Genomic DNA, 16,629 nt, shown 5'->3' with positions numbered 1-16,629 from the left:
GTGCCGTAATATAAACTTGTGGACAGCGGTGCGACAGAGAAATTGCACGGGAGCCGAGGTATTGATTTCATTTATCTCCGCCGTCGCTGGGACTTGTAAACAGGTGTCTGCTGATTCTGTTGTGGAGTTATTCCACGCTTTGCTGGTAATGCAGAGGAAGAGTAATGCAAGGAGACACATCAAGGTCATCCTCTCCCTCAGCAGCTACCGCAGAGGTGCATCTTATCCGCCTCAGCGTCCCAGCGGCCAGCTGTGCAGGACTGCTTGTGTTGGCCAGGTGTGAATGAATGTGAAGTAGCTGCATGAATGTGAAACAGGCCATAGATGATAAAGAACACGCGCACCTTGAAATATTTCCCCCGGTGAATGAAATGCTAAAGGTGACTTTTAAACATCAATATATCATTGTCAAAGTAATTATAAGGACTTAGTGTAATTACCGTCAACAAATGAGACCACAACAGAGACTCCTCACTGCAGCTCACACCAGCAGTTCTTCTCCTGAAGACAGACCAAATTCTTATGATTACTTTGGGTTTTAAAGGAACAGTGTGTAGGATTTAGTGGCCTCTAGCAGTGAGGCTGCAGACTGCAACACCTCTGTGTTCACCTCTCCTCAGTTCAAAGCTATTATCATCAGCAAAATGCTTTCTGGTGCGCTTTTATTCTGGGAAAAAAAAACAGAAGGGGAGTAGTGAAGCTTTAATGTGCTGCTGTGGTCAATGTGCCGTCTTGGTCCAGACAGCGGAGCCTCAGTGTTGTTATTTTATTACCTTCATAAGTAAAGGCACAACTCATTAGCATTTGCTTTGTGCCGTAAATCGAGACATCATTTTCCAGGAGATGGATGTGGCAGCAGACAGTAAAAGTGAGGCTCATAGGGAAACCTTCCAAACGCCGATGGTGTTATTATTCCATAGCCATTACACCGTGCAATCAACGTTTATTTCATCATGATAATTTAAAGCAAAAATATGTCTATTGCCACTTTATATCATTCATCTTCGCTCCCCAAGTCTATCTCTCAACATCAGTTGTGCATAAACTGCAGGTTTTTAACTTCTACTAAAAATGCAAAATGTTATCCTTCACAAATCATATCGTACACCTCTACAAAATCCAAAATGCATTAAATTCACTGTGATGTAAAACAGAGAATAGCAGAAAATTTGGCAAGCTTGCAATTACAAATTCATGATTAATAAGTAATCAAAATCAGACAATCTGCTAATTGTTTCAGCGCAAGAGAATAATTACATTAAAAGGGGTTTTTCTGCAGCAGAAAAACTCAAACCAAAAAAGTTTAATCTCCTTAAAGACAGAAGTGTCTTCCTAATTTGTGTCCTGAAGTAAAACTTGTCACCTCTTTACCCTGCTGTCCTCTAAGTCACCTGCTCATATATTTTTCCCTCCCCTTTCCTTAGACTCTGCAGAAGTCTGGAACAATAGTACACTGCAGGCGCAGAACTATCTATGATAGTATATAAGACCAGTATACATAATTAATATTCCCTGAAGAAAGCAGTGCAGCAGTGCTCCATAATCTGTTCTACATTGTTAAGTCGAGAGTTAATAAAGACTAGTGGATGAGCCGCTGCAGAGAAATTGCAGGGTATTGATTGCACTTCATCGCCAGCTGCTGTGAGTCACAAACAGGTGTCGGATAAAAATGTTTTTTTGCTGTTTTTTACTGGCCCTTTTTTGTCTTCATCGCGGGGGAAGAGAAACAGAAGGTGACACATCAGTGTCACTGATTGCAACTGAGTCATAAACATATTTTGATATTCCTTAATTTGGTACCAGGGGGTCTCAAGCAGGAAGCTAGTAAACTTAAAATTTAATTTGTCACCACATTCACATTTTTTCAACCAAATAAAAAGTAGCAGTCAATCAATCTACAGCTGTAAGTCATGAGCAGTCACACGACAGAAGCAACAGAAATAAGGATCAGTGCACAAAAACGCTTATTTTATAATGCCATATGTTGTGGTGATGAATAGTTAGACATCAGACCCAGAAGTTTCTGTGAGAAAGAGTCCAGAGACTATAAAAGCAAAGCTACAGTTAAGGCGTTTTGCATTCTTGTGTTCTCCGCCATATGTGATAAATAGGATTTATTTGCCAACTCCAGCGACTGACTTGGCCAACTAAAACAAATGAGAAACTTTAACACACTGTGTCCAAATAGCATCTATAATGTATGATACAGAGCCAGCACTGTAGGTTAAAATGAACAGATGCAAATTAAAAAGGCAATGTGAAAGCATGGGGAGCTTTTTCATTTTGTGTTTTTTTGTTGTAAGTTAAAAACTTGGCAATTCTCTGCATTCCCTGTAAGGACACAAATATATCTCCTCTGAAGGCTTGGACTAAATACATGGGAGGCTGTGTTCATGGTTGTAGTTAAGGCGTCCCTCGGGAAGCTGCGATGTGCAAAGCAGCGACCCGAGTTAAATGGGAGAGAAGCCATGCTTAACAGGAACAAGGAGCTGACAGTGAGCCTGGGTGGGAGGGGGGAGGCATTTTAATAATATCTACTGATGTATGTCAATCCTGTTTTTTAGTGGCAAAGCATTGAAGCCTTTAAATTCCAAATCTTAAATAATACTTCCTCTTTTGATTCAAACATTCACTTCCTGTTGTTTTTAAATGTGGCATTATAAGCCTTCTAGCTCCTGCACAGGATGAGGAGGTTACAGTCTCAGTAGAAACTTGTCCACTTCCATGCCTGTGTTCAGTGTTTTAAGCAAAAAATGACTTCAATTTTAATCATCATACTCAACCATCTGGAAAGGCAGCGAATGGCAGACAGTCTACCTCCAGACAGTGAAACTAGGCTTGAAGGTCTTGTGGATATAACTGAAGTTAATTTCCATAGCAGTCCCAATCTTGTCTTTCAGATTCAAACCTGGCTGGTCTGAGCAGTGAAGCAAACCCGGAAGTGTTTTCAGCCTGCATTCTTTTTAAAATCCAGCAGGGGACACCAACATCAGTTGCAAAAAAAACTCCGGTCCTATCTATCTCAATACAAAATGAGACTTCTCACTTGATTTATTACCTCTAGAAAAAAAAAATTCTAGTGGCAACGCTATGGCTAGTTCCAAGTCTTATATGATGACAATATGATGTGTAAATAGTGGTCCCATTTAGACGAAAATAGATGATAAAGAAGCTTGTAATTTGGGGCGTGGCTACCTTTGATTGACAGGTCGCAACAGGTGAACTGTCAATCAGGAGAGAAGCAAAAAAAAAATGTGTATGCACGGCACTGTGTACATCTAAACGGCCGTGAACTTTTTGTCATTGCCCATGTTTTGTGGCTCAGTTGGTAGAGTGTTCGTCAAGTAACCGGAAGGTTGGTGGTTCGATCCCCGACCATGGCAGCCTACATGTCGAAGTATCCTTGAGCAAGTACTGAACCCCAAAAATCGATCCAAATGCTGCGTTCATCGGTGTGAGAATGAATTAGTAATGATGGCCTCGGCCACCAGTATGAATGTGTGTGTGAATGAGCGTAGTGTAAAGCGCTTTGGATAAAAGCCCTATATAAGTGCACCCCATTTAGCTGTTTTCATCCCAGAACTTTGACCCTGTAAATGGACCTGCACTTATATAGCGCTTTTCTAGTCGCTTTGCGACCACTCAAAGCGCTTTACACTACAGACTGCGCTCATTCACCCTTTCACACACACATTCATACTGGTGGCAGAGGCTACCCTAAACAGTCCCACCTGCCACCATTGGGAATTCATTCACACACCGATGAACACAGCATCGGGAGCAATTTGGGGTTCAGTATCTTGCTCAAGGATACTTCGACATGTAGGCTGCGACGGTCAGGGATCGAACCACCAACCCTTCGGTTAACTCTACCAACTGAGCTACAGCCCCTGTAACCGTGTGTTTGAAGGTAATTTAAAAATGTCTTGTTCAGGGTTCGGTTATACTAAAAGACACTCCAAGGAGTCGCTGTTCAGTTTTTCTTGCAAGTAATGTACATTTTGTTTTAGCGTTACGTTTATTTTTAGATCCACCCGTCATCATGCCTTAAAATATTCTCTCCTGGTTTCAAAATACAAAGATGGCAACAACAAACTCGATGCTTCAAACAGGCTGTCCACAAACCAATAGGTGACATCGTCCATTAGTTATATACAGTCTGTGGTAACCCCTTTGCAACTCGAAAAAGATGCCACTACAATGATGAGATCCCGTTCAAAGTTTTTTACGTGCACAAATGAAATGTCCACAGTTTCTGTATATCAATTAATTCAGTTAATTATAGCATCTCCAAACAAATGTATACTTCCTTCTTAAACAAAATAAAGTTATATCCTCCAACTTAAACATCACATTTCTGCGGTCAAAAAACTGTGTGCCTCTCGCAGGCATCTCACAACAACCAGCCATACACTGGTGCATTTATCAACTCAGCAAATCAGAACTCATAATGAGCACTCTTCTCCACCTGGTGGTGGGAGGTACAAACAAACAAACAAACAAAATAAAATGGCTCTTACACAGGCTGTGGTTCAAAACTCTGGTGACTTGTACATGAACACTTATCTTAATTACATCAGAACTTATCTCCTTGATACAGAACATTTAGATCTTTATCTTTTGTTTTTGTTTTTTTTATTTGTGCATCAACTTAGAGTCAAGATTGTGTCTCCGCCCACAGACTGTAATGAACAAAAGCAAGTTGAGTAATAAATGCGATCAGATTTCATTATCACGTAATGATTCATTGTCAGCCTTGGCACTGATGTGGGAGTAACAGCTCAACATATTTGTCTTGTATTGACAGCACGCACATACAGACACACAAACAAAAAGGAAAGATAGAGGAAGATGAGGAGAGGGAGCTGTTGATTGTCAGCACACTTTCATGTATACGCGGAAACTAAACCACACTCTCACCCCCACAGTCCCATACAAAACCACTAAGAGGTAAAAATAGCCTTTGCAACAGTATTAGAGCACACTGCCAATTAACTGGTATTGTGTTTAGAGGCTTGCAGCACTCCAGAGGCTACACATTTCACCAGTGAGAAGACAGAGCCGTTAGCTAAAACAGACATCAGCTTTTCTTTTAGATGCAGAAAAGAGATAAAGGAGAAATCCCCCCTCGGATACTCAAAACTGTTATGTAGAGCATAATCAATCTGGAGCAATCCAGGAGACTTTTAGTGCTGTAATTTTTCCTTTTTGTCTATCCACTTGCCACCAACCTGCCTTATCTTCTTGCTACTTGTACCTACATTTACCCAAAATGCCATTCGACAACCCCCCGAGGACAGACAAGACATGAGCCTCTCATTCAGCTTTGGGTTTTTCTTGTTTGCGATAAAAATAACTAGCCAGAAAAGAGAGAGAGAGGCCCTTTCTCAGCACCTACACTTGTGGTCTTGTGTAATTGCAATATTTATCTCATGTCTGAAAAATGTGCGTACCACATATTCTCCCTGCCATCACACTTCTGAATTACCATACCAATAAACAGCGCTGACTTAAAACCACGTAGGCAAGTTGCTTCAGGTTCCCATGAGAAGAAGTTTGAGTGATCAAAGAATTGATGCCTAAACACTGCCTAAACAACTGTTTATAATGCTAGGAAGATGAATTTTAATACTCCAGAAAGTTATTATGGCAATAATAATTTTATCCTTTGTTGCAATGATCACAACACATATAGCGGAATTACCCTTTTTATGTCCCAGTGTGCTCTACAAGGAATTCATGCTCGCATGTGTTTGATGAGCCAGTGCATTGTGTTGCCCAGTGCAGCATGATGCATCATCTTCAATGTCAAGAAGACCATTTCCCCCAAATGAAGCCTTCAGTCAAACTTACCTTGGGAAAACATTTCAGCTACAGAATGTGGTTCCTCTGAAGCTTCTACCACAACCTATAGAAACACACAGAAACACATTATAAAAGCACATAAGGCTGTGCGCTGCAGCAAAACATATCCATCACCATCAGGTTGAATGCACTTATTGTAAGTCGCTTTGGACGAAAGCATCAGCCAAATGACATGTAATGTAATGTAATATCCCACTGAAACACAGATTCTGCTGTTCTGCCATAATGTTCTTCTTTAGTTTCATGCAAAGATCTTTCAGACATTTATGGGGGGGGGGGGGCTTAAAAACTTAATTTTGCTGCCATGCTAAGAAAAGAGATAAGTAGATGCTTGAGCTAATACCATGTCTACATGGGATGAAAGATGGTGATAGAGAGGGAGATTCCAGCTGTTTTATAGTCTTACTTCCAGCTGTTTTGTTGTTTTGGCCCTAAACATATTAATAAACATGCAGAAGCTAGTGTGTTGTATCAGGGTATATGCTTTGCATGCTCAATATCATTTTATCACTTTAGACATTAAAAACAGCATTTATGAGGCATTCTCTATATTATTTTAAGAATAAGGTTTTCAGAAAAACTCAGCTTTGATGTGGGTGGCATTTAAAAGTCAGAAATGTGTATTTATGATGACATGAATTCAGCGAACATCACAGAAAGACGTTTCTGCATCATTGCAGGAAAAGCACAGGTGTGGCAGTGCAGGTCCACTGTACGCAAACTGACACTCATTCATTGTCTATGGTGGTAACTGCAACCATAAATGTAAGATAGTTTGGGGAACTATCTTACATTTAGGGAGCTGTCAGGGCTGAGTGAAACCAGCATAAGGTATAATATTACTTCATTTAAGTATCCCACTAAGCCACATTAGTGAGCCAGCTCTGTAACTGAAATACCTAATTCAAAGCCATCATCATGAACACGATTTATTAAATTGCACCAATGGTTTTCTGCTATCACAGGTTTTGAGTTAAAGTAGGCTGAAATACTGCATGGTTTTTGCCAGTCAGGGTTTCAATTTTTATGTGGGTTAAACTCTTAATTGACTCTTACAGTTTTTCTCAGTCGATTTGGTGCATTTCTCACATCAATATTAACATTTGCACAACAGGTAGTTCAACCTAAACAACATTTAGTCATTTTTGCACATCATAGTAGCAGTTTCTCATTCCTTAAAACAAATTGCAAATGCTTCTGGACATGCATCAATTGCTTTCATACAACTCTCTGCTGTTTTATAACATTATCATTTGCTTATGTCATGTCAGTCAAAATTAACTATACTTGTGAATACTGAATAGTCATTCCATATAAAATTAATAGTCCTCATTTCATTATTTGATTCATTACAAAAATGTTGGACTAGTTGTCAAAATCGGTCAAGCAAATTTTATACATTTTTTAAAATCATTTTTTTCCTGAAAATGTCTCCTTAATTGGACAATTTCTCTCAGGTGAACCTCAGCCGTCACTGCAGAGGGTGGATTCGCCACTCGAGGAGATACTTTCCTCACTGCATTGCAAGAGATAATATTTGCTGTGATGTAGATGAAACTATGTGGCCAGACAGAGAGGAACATCTGGATGTGCATGAATGATTTACAGTTCTATGTATGTTGTATGCTCAGTTCCATTATGTACTGCAATATTGTTAACAGTTGTGTACAGCTCTACCCAAAGGGAGTTTATTTAAAAAAAAGTCCTTTTGCACAAAGCTGTGAACAAATTAGAATTGCAAAGAGCATATGCAGTAAAAATGTGAAACATACATATTTAGTCTCTTGTACTCAGTTATCTCACTAAATACAGTAATGTGTAACTTTACTGTAGTTTTCAAATGGCTGTGCAAATAGTAAATAGTGCTGGCTTGAGCATTTTCTAATGTCAGCAAGATGTGACTTTTTTGCATTGGAAACCATTTCCAGAGTAAACTGTCATAATGAAAACATGACAGAGACATTTGACTATCTTGTTCATAAACATGGTGTCAGGACTTTTCATCTTGATGACACTGACTGAATGGAATGAGCTATCCATTTTGAGCAAGTGACACGCTTTTGCAGGTTATCAACTAGGTTTTGCAGTTTGCACTAATTGTTTTGAGAAATGCATTAACTGTTGTGCAAATGTTAATATTGATGTGAGAAATGCACCAAAGCGACTGAGAAAAACTGTAATTAGCCTTCCGTTGGTAGGCCACAGTATAAAACAAATACATAACAAATATGGTCTCAAGTAAACGCTCTCTACATTAATAAACCAGCTTTGAGTGACTTTCCGTGTAGCAGGAGTTACCTGTCAGGAGTTATCCGACTTTGAAGGACGTCAAGACTGCCAAGCTAACATTTCAGCACGTTTTCATGGCAACGGACAAGAAACGGACAGGTGAGCGCGTCATAAAGTGGGCGTATCTTAGGAAGGAGTAGAATTAACTAGAAAATTTCTAAAGAAATTTTGATTGTGTGCTTGCCTCTGGCCCTTGATTCTCGTTGCTTAAATCACCAGTTAAACAGGGACTCTGTCCTGAGTTCACAGACACCTCATACAAGTCTCTAGGACAAACGGATCAAAAGTTATGAAAGGGGGCGTGGCTAATCAAAAAGGGCGGGACTTTATGAAATATTGTTATGAAGAACTGGTGATTGATGAACCATCATCATGCATGACAAGTTTGAGGAAGATTGGACAATGTATGGTCAAGTTATAAAGTCTCATGTTTTATGAAGAAACAGAAATGTCTGTTCACTTAGAGTAAACTGACAGTTATCAGTTAGAATGTCTGTGTTGGAGGGGGGGGGGGGGGGGGGGAGGCTTTGGTAGCTAAGCAACCACGTGGCCAGGTGGAGTCGACCAATCAGAGCAGAGCAATCAACTGAAAGTAACTTTAGGTTATTTACATAACCCCGGTTCTCTGAGTAATATGAGTGAGATGTCTCACTATGGGATGCACGCCCCCGCTGCAGACCTCAGAAGCATTAATCTCAATACGCCAATCCTGATTGGCTGGTAAACGTGTCCGTCCGTCCGCCCGCGGTAGTCCCACCTCCTATAAGTACCGCCTGCGGACGGGAACACGTCATTCAAGATAAGCACCTCTTCTCACCCGCCCAAGCAAGAAGGGTTGTCTGGTGAGACATCTCACTCATATTACTCAGAGAACCGGGGTTATGTAAATAACCTAAAGTTCTCTTTCATAATATTTCGTTCGATGTCTCACTATGGGATATGGTTGCTCCCGTATTGCCAGACAAGCTTATCCAGCGTCCACCAACCCTCAGGGAAACCAATCTGTTCCAATCAGGACATCAATACCGCGCTTGCCACGCAAGGAGCGGAGACGTCCAACATATAAAAGCGGACAAAAGTGAGAGGCGAGGACCAACTCGCCGCCGCACAAATGTCCTGAACAGACACTCCCCTGAACAAGGCCCAGGATGTAGCCACGCCCCGAGTCGAGTGCGCTCGCAGACCCACAGGTGGCTGCAAACCCTGACCCGCATAGGCCAAAGCAATCGCCTCCACCACCCAGTGGGACAGGCGCTGCTTCGTAATAGGCTTCCCTCTATGAGGACTAGCCCAGGAGACGAACAGCTGATCGCTCCTCCTGAACCCCCCAGTCCTATCCACATAGGTGCGCACAGCACGGACTGGACATAACGCATGCGACCGCAGCTCACCAGATGAGGCAGCAAAGGCCACAAGGTCAATAGGAGAACATGAGCCCACCACCTTAGGCACAAAAGCCGGGTTGGGCCTCAAGGTCATCCTCACATCCCCCGGGAAGAACTGAGTGCACGACGGGTGCACCGAGAGCGCATGAATGTCACTAACCCGCTTCGCCGAAGCCAGAGCCAGTAACAACACCGCCTTGAGAGACACGTGTTTCAAGTCGGCCCCCTCCAGTGGTTCAAACGGAGGGCCCTTGAGCCCCTCCAAAACCACAGCCAGGTCCCAAGGCGGCACCAGCGGCCTGGACACGGGGAGAAGCCTGCGCGCCCCCTTCATAAAACGGCAAACGAGTGGGTGCTGGCCCACCGTCAGCCTCCCAAACCCCACGTGGCACGCGGCAATAGCCGCCAAGTACACCTTAACCGTGGAGAAAGCCTTCCGATTGTCAATCAGGTCCTGCAAGAATGACAAAATCACCCCCACCGGACACTGAAGAGGAACGTGGCCGTTACTGTGGCACCACTCCTCAAACACCCTCCACTTGCAGTCATACAGAGACCTAGTGGAGGCGGCTCGAGCACTCTGAATAGTGGAAATCACTCGCTGTGAGAGACCCCCAGCTGACAGATTGAGCCACTCAGGGGCCAAGCCCAGAGCGCCAGGCGCTCCGGGTGCGGATGGAAGACCATCCCCCCCCCTTGCGACAGCAGGTCCCTGCGCAGCGGGAGCTGCCAGGGTTGGGTGCACAGCAACCGATATATCTCCGCCAGCCAATGCATCGCAGGCCAATGCGGAGCCACCAGAATCAGCGCGTGGCCGTGCTCCCTCACTCTGGACAGAGTGGGGGGTATCAAGGCCAGGGGAGGGAACGCATAAAGAAGCTCGCGCGGCCAGGCGTGCGCTAACGCGTCTATGCCGAGGGGAGCATCCACGCCGCGCAGAGAGTAAAACAGCGCGCACTGCGCGTTCTCTCGCGACGCGAACAGATCCACCGCGGCCCGACCGTAACGGGACCACAACTGCTCCACAACCTCCGGGTGCAGAGTCCATTCCCCGTACACTGGCGCGCCCCTGGACAACAGGTCCGCGCCCGTGTTCAGGACTCCCGGAACATGCGTCGCTCTCAGAGAGAGGAGACGACCGCAGCTCCACAGGATCAGTCTGCGTGCCAACATGTGCAGCTGACGGGAGCGTAAACCCCCCTGACGGTTGATATACGCCACCGTCGTCGTATTGTCCGTCCTCACCAGGACATGATGACCCATGAGAGACGGAAGAAAATGTTTCAGGGAGAGGAACACCGCTGAAAGCTCCAGAAAATTTATGTGAGACCGCTGGAGGCCCACACTCCAGACGCCCCTCACAGACCGGCCCTCGTGAATCCCGCCCCATCCCGTCAGGCTGGCGTCCGTAGTGACCACCTTCCTGGACAGAACGGAGCCCATGGGTACCCCGCGGGTCAGAAAGGACGGGACTCGCCAGTGGCGCAGCGACCTGGCGCACCCCGGCGTGACCGGCACCATCCGTGCGCCATGACGCACGGGGTCCAGCCCACATGAGGCCACCCACAGCTGGAATTCCCTCATGTGGAGGCGACCGAGACGGACTACGAGAATGGCAGACGCCATCAACCCGAGTAACCGAAGACACAACCTGAATCGAACAGATGTCCTCGGACGAAAAAGCGCGAGACATGTCCTGAAGACCCTCACACGCTCCGCCGAGAGGCGCGCCGTGAAAGACACCGAGTCCAGGGATAATCCCAGAAAGATTATCTCCTGCGCCGGGGACAGCACGCTCTTTTCCGCGTTTATCACGAAACCCAGATCCACCAGGTGTTGCATGAGAATACGCGTGTGCGCTCTGGCCTCCTGCTCCGACTGTGCCAGCAGCAGCCAGTCGTCCAGATATGTGGCCAGGCGAATGCCCTGCCGTCTCAGCGGGGCTATCGCCGCTTCCGTGCACCGCACAAACACCCTCGGGCTTAAAGACAGGCCGAAGGGAAGTACGCGATACTCGTAGCAGATCCCCTGGAAAGCGAACCTCAGATACTTTCTGTGGGGAGGATAGATCGGGATGTGGAAATACGCGTCTTTCAGATCGACAGAAGTGAACCAATCGTTCTGCCGCACAAGGCGCAACAGGGATGCGTGTGTAAGCATCCTGAATTTGTATTTCCTGAGAAATTTGTTCAGAGCACGTAAATCCAGGATAGGGCGAATACCGGTCCCCCCCCGTTTGGGAACCAGAAAATACCTGGAGTAAAAACCGCTCTGACACTGTGCGGGGGGAACGACACAAATTGCTCTTTTGTTTAATAGCGAGAGGATTTCCTCCTGCAAAACACGAGCTGACTCCCCCCGAGCCTGAGAGTGTATTATACCGGCGAAACGCGGAGGAACGGCGGCGAACTGCAGCCTGTAACCCCGCGAAATCGTCCTCAACACCCAAGGCGGAGCCGCGAGTGCGGCCCATCTCTCCCACCTGAGGGAGAGAGTGGTCTCGCACCGCAGCCCCTCCACCACGAGAGGCCCCAGCCGCGGTGCGGTGGCGGCCTCCCGTGGTGGAACAGTGGCACGGCACCCGGACGGCACAGTGGACGGCCGTCCGGGTGGGCAGCGCGGCGGCCCCGCCGCCCCCGCCTCGGCTTTTACCCGAGGGGGAACAGCGAGCGTTGCCACCGCGCTGCTCATTGTGATTCTTTTGGCTTTTATTAGCTGCGCCCTCGGCACTCGGCCTGGATGCGGCAGCGGGACACATTTTATTTTCTTTGAGAAAATGTGTGTGTGTGTGCGTGCTTGTGGACGTAAGACAGGGGCAACCGCTGAACTCTCCGCCGTCAAACGTCCATCTCTCCCGGCTCGCTCTGGCGCAGGCCGTGGCGGCTGGGAGGCGGGGGCGTGGGGGGCCCCCGGGCACACGCTGAAAAGCCGAACAGGTGGGGCTGGAGAACGGGGAACGTCCAGCTGCATCACCGGTGGAGAGAGGGGCGGTCAGGCCGCTCTCTTCTTTTTCCTGGCCTGGCCGGTAGCTTGCGCGGGCGGGGCCGGCGGAGCCGCGGCCGGGACCGAGGGTTTTCTGGGCCAGCTGGGCCGACCTGGCTGGGAAGGCGGCGCAGGCTGGGGTCTTGGCTGCTTAGGCACTTTAAACCGTGAAACCTGGGAAGCAGCCTGTGTGAAGGTTTTACGCTGCGCAGGTGGAGAGGGCGCAGGGGGCTTACGGGGGAGGCAGAGCTGGAGAGCCTCATCCTCCTTCTTTTTGGCTTCACACCGCCGTTGCATTGAAGCCAACGCGGAGCCAAAAATCCCCTCCGGGACAATGGGCATGTCCAGGACGTCGTCCTTCTCCCTGTCCGACAGGTTGGCGAGGTTGAGCCACCGCGCCCGTTCCTGCAGGACCATGGTCCCCATCGCTTTCCCCGTGGCCTGGACCGCGCAGCGTTGGACACGGAGACACAGGTCGGTAATGACCGGGATCTCCTCCCACGCAGCCGGGTCCTGAGTTTGCACAAAATCCTCACACAACTCAGCCTGGTAGGCCGTGAGCAGGGAGAGGACATTGAGCGCTCTGGCCGAAAGCGCAGCTGCCTTGTAGGCCTTTTCAGTCAGGGCTGACTGAAAACGGTCCGACTTAGACGGCAGGCTGGGGCTCCGGGAGGACACCGCTGACAGCCGCGGGTGGAGGTGCGCCGCGACGAGTGGCTCCATCGGAGGCATACGGAGCAGGCCCAGGCTCTCCATCGCTTCACAGTCGAGGGACGAGGCACCGGGGACCGGGCTCCTGCTGCTGTAGGGGCGGTCTTTCCACGAGCGCGCCACCTCATCCAGCAGTTCTGGGAAGACGGGGAGAAGTTGCCTTGTCGCGCTCCTGGCCAGGGGCAATTTCTTCCCCTCGTAGCGGGACCTGGTGGTCTCAGCTACGACAGCAGGCCAGGGGATAGCCAGCCGGGCTGCAGCGCGTTTGCACACGTCGAGCATGTCCGAGCTGGGGAGGGGAGAGGCTGGTAAGCTACTCTCATCTCCATCCCGAAAGGCAACGGAGACCGCGGGCTTTGCAGCCCCGGCCGGAGTGATGAAGACGTCGTCCTCTTCTTCATCCTCTGATATGAGGAGTTCAGAGGCGCAGTCATCATCGTCCCCATAGTCCAATTCCAGGACGTCTTCCTCCTGCGTGGAGACCGTGGCGAGGTCAGCCTGGGAGCCCCAGCTGGCACAAGCCTCCGGTACCGCCACCGCAGCGACCCCCGTCTCCTCTCCGTCTCCGGCGGCGCCGTCGGATGGGAGATAGGGGTCGAAGCCAGACAAGCTAGCCTGGCGGGCTAGCCGTCGGCGGAGACTCTTGACCGTGAACACCGCGCAGTGTTGACACGAGCCGGGGACGTCGATAGCTAGCCGGGCGTGTTCCAGCCCTAGGCAGCCCGAGCAGACCTGGTGTGGATCCCTGCTCGCAATCTTGTTCCCACAGCGGCACGAGCGGGCCGCTGAGTCTCCGTGCCCTCTGGTGTGAGGGGTATTCACCTCCATTCCGTGCGAGCTGGTGTGCAGGCAGGGAATCGAGGACGGTTAGCTGGTGTGCTAACGCTAATTGCACCGAGGGACCGGCTGGTGTGCCGACACTCGGTACTCGAGCTGCCTGGTGTGGCGCCGAGGACAGTGCTGACCAAACCGTGGTGGGGCTAGGAAGCACTGAAATCGATCTGGTATGATCGACGAAGCAATAAAATGTCCAAAAAACTAGCTAGCGCCCGGCGACAGAAGCTAAATAAGATCCGTCTACAGACAGTTAAGCTAGCCAGCCTTGGACGCAAGATATGCTCCGGGTGAGAAGAGGTGTTTGAATGACGTGTTCCCGTCCGCAGGCGGTACTTATAGGAGGTGGGACTACCGCGGGCGGACGGACGGACACGTTTACCAGCCAATCAGGATTGGCGTATTGAGATTAATGCTTCTGAGGTCTGCAGCGGGGGCGTGCATCCCATAGTGAGACATCGAACGAAATATTATGAAAGAGAACTGACATTTCTGCCACACTGAGCAGCCAGAGGTGGACAAACTGAAAATTCTGGCCTCGAACAGAAAGCATTTTTGACAAAACCATAATACCTATCATTGATCTGACTTCACTTTGAGCGTCTTGAGTTCTTCCTGAACGTCTACATATGTTTTTTTTTAAGAAAGATGAAAAAATAGCTTTGTTAGAGCGATCTAAAAAAACTTTAAACATTTTTTTTTTGAGAAATCTTCCTGCATTTTTAATATGGGAGCCAATGAGGCAGTTGGTGCGTTTTGTTTGTGCATCTGTGCGTCCTGCGCCAAAACTATAACTCTGACAGCTTTACCAGAGGATTGTGAGTGAGAGGACAAATTTTCCTACGTTTCTATGTATAAATTATTTCTGTAGAGTGAAATTTGCGGCCTGGAGCGTAGTTTTCAAATGTATTTTTTGACAATTCGTTCTCTGCCTCTATACTCTGTTTGATGACATCACCACTCTAGACTCTCCATAGGGTTACATTGGGGGGATTTTTTGACGTGTTTTTGCCGAATAATTTGAAAACCGTTTGTCGAAACCCTTAGAAAAGTCATAGCACACTTGTCATGGCTGAGCCGGTCGGTTTGATACCTTTTTTGTGTATGTGCGGCAAAAACTCTGGGAGGAGTAGTCGACCGAAAAATGACACGGAAGAAACGGAAGAATAATAGTCCCGAGGAATAACAATTAGTGTGCTTTTGCAAGCAAGCACACAAAACTAGATAGATAGATAGATAGATAGATAGATAGATAGATAGATAGATAGATAGATAGATAGATAGATAGATAGTGTAGAGTTAAAGCTGCAACCAATAATTATTCGTAAAATCTCTAACATTGTTTTAATGAATTAACTCATTGAAGAAGATTAAAGAAAGTATACTGTTATTAAAAAGTAGTGATACTGGCTCTAAGAAAGAGCCTGATGTCTCTTGTTGACCAACCAGCAATTGAAAACACAAAAATATCACATTCACAGAGTTATAAAACACTCTAACCCAGTGAATGATTTTTTGCTTTATCTCTTTTTGACTCCTAATTTTCTGAACCACTGGTTAATCATTTCAGCACTTAATCGAAGAGAGAAAGAGTGCCCTCTCAGTTTGACCTCATTCACTGTCACTGCACTTTGTCATTTTTATTGAGTTTTTCCCCCGAAAGGAGAGTGCCGTACTGTTTCTGAGCTCCAGATGAAACTGACCACTGGTGCTGCTGATGTTATTATTGAGTTTTGAAGTTGTCACTGAAAGAAAAAAGAAGAGAACCCTCTTTCCTACACTTTCACAGGAAAGTCAATTGAGCTGCGTGAGGACAGTTTGCTTTGATATCGCGGTGGGAACTGCTGATTGTTTGCTTTACCACCTGTGGTCTGAAGCCTGGAGAAGATTGCCAGCCACCTGCTGTGAGCACTGCTGAGTGAGTGATGGTTGTGTGTGGGACTGTATGTGTGTCAGAAAGCGTCTGTGTGAGGACGAGTGCATGCATGACTAAGGGAAGAGTTTCTGTATGTATGAAAGAGTGTATGTGTGTGGGAGTTTAACTCTTAAAGTGTGTGTGCAGCTATGCAAGCATCGTGTGTCTGTGAATGCACTCACACATGCATCAAAGAGAAAGTTTTCCAGAGTCTGATCTGTGCAGGTGTGTGTGTGTGTGCATGCTTTTCCAGTTATGTGTGAATGCCAGAAATCTTTCATCACAGCGAGGTGTGCGAGGAGGAGATAGACAGCGACTTCGAATAGGCAACAAAAACAATAACAGCACAATCTTTGTAGTTTATGGGTCTGAAATTGAATTTGTGCTTCAAACCTTTTTCACCTGCTATGTCACAGCGGGTCACGTCATTTCAGCACCACCGGTGTTTTAATCTCCAAACCTCCCACGAACTCGAGCTCACCCGACCCCAAAATGGCTGCAGCGAAGCCATTAAACTGTCTTGTCCAATTACAGAGCCACTTTATCTGACACACGCAGCCATATTCAGCAGTGGCCGGTCACTACCTGCCCTGTGACGTCTGTTAATACACTGTGATTCTCCCTCACCAGCAGCTATCATAAAGCTTT

The 16,629-nt window shown here is 47.1% G+C and overlaps 1 protein-coding gene and 1 long non-coding RNA gene across 3 annotated transcripts in view; both read right to left on the bottom strand.

Annotated features, from left to right (window-relative positions):
• The window catches only part of LOC131985366 (uncharacterized), a 28,003-nt gene extending 19,786 nt beyond the window's left edge, over window positions 1-8,217 (bottom strand). Inside the window, exons 1-3 of one of the 2 annotated variants that reach the window (XR_009395627.1) lie at window positions 8,164-8,217; window positions 5,854-5,908; window positions 441-501 (exon numbers count right to left, since the gene is read on the bottom strand). This is a non-coding gene — a long non-coding RNA (uncharacterized LOC131985366). The remainder of the gene's footprint in view (window positions 1-440; window positions 502-5,853; window positions 5,909-8,163) is intronic. The other variant, XR_009395628.1, reaches the window with a different exon arrangement.
• Window positions 8,218-10,091: 1,874 nt separating this feature from the next.
• Window positions 10,092-12,614, bottom strand: LOC131984335 (uncharacterized). Its single transcript, XM_059349194.1, has one exon. It carries the CDS (start codon window positions 12,507-12,509, stop codon window positions 10,134-10,136), a length of 2,376 nt encoding a protein of 791 aa, XP_059205177.1. The 5' UTR covers window positions 12,510-12,614; the 3' UTR covers window positions 10,092-10,133.
• Between the last annotated feature and the right edge of the window lie 4,015 nt (window positions 12,615-16,629).

This window comes from Centropristis striata, chromosome 14 (assembly GCF_030273125.1).
Source record: "Centropristis striata isolate RG_2023a ecotype Rhode Island chromosome 14, C.striata_1.0, whole genome shotgun sequence".
NCBI classification, from domain to species: Eukaryota; Metazoa; Chordata; class Actinopteri; order Perciformes; family Serranidae; genus Centropristis; species Centropristis striata.
The sequence above is the reverse complement of the archived record's forward strand: the minus strand, read 5'-3'. Positions and strand labels throughout refer to the sequence as shown.

What these genes read in the sequence shown, in the direction of transcription:
- LOC131984335 (XM_059349194.1), bottom strand. Translation starts at nt 12,509, where the DNA reads ATGCAGCTGGACGTTCCCCGTTCTCCAGCCCCACCTGTTCGGCTTTTC.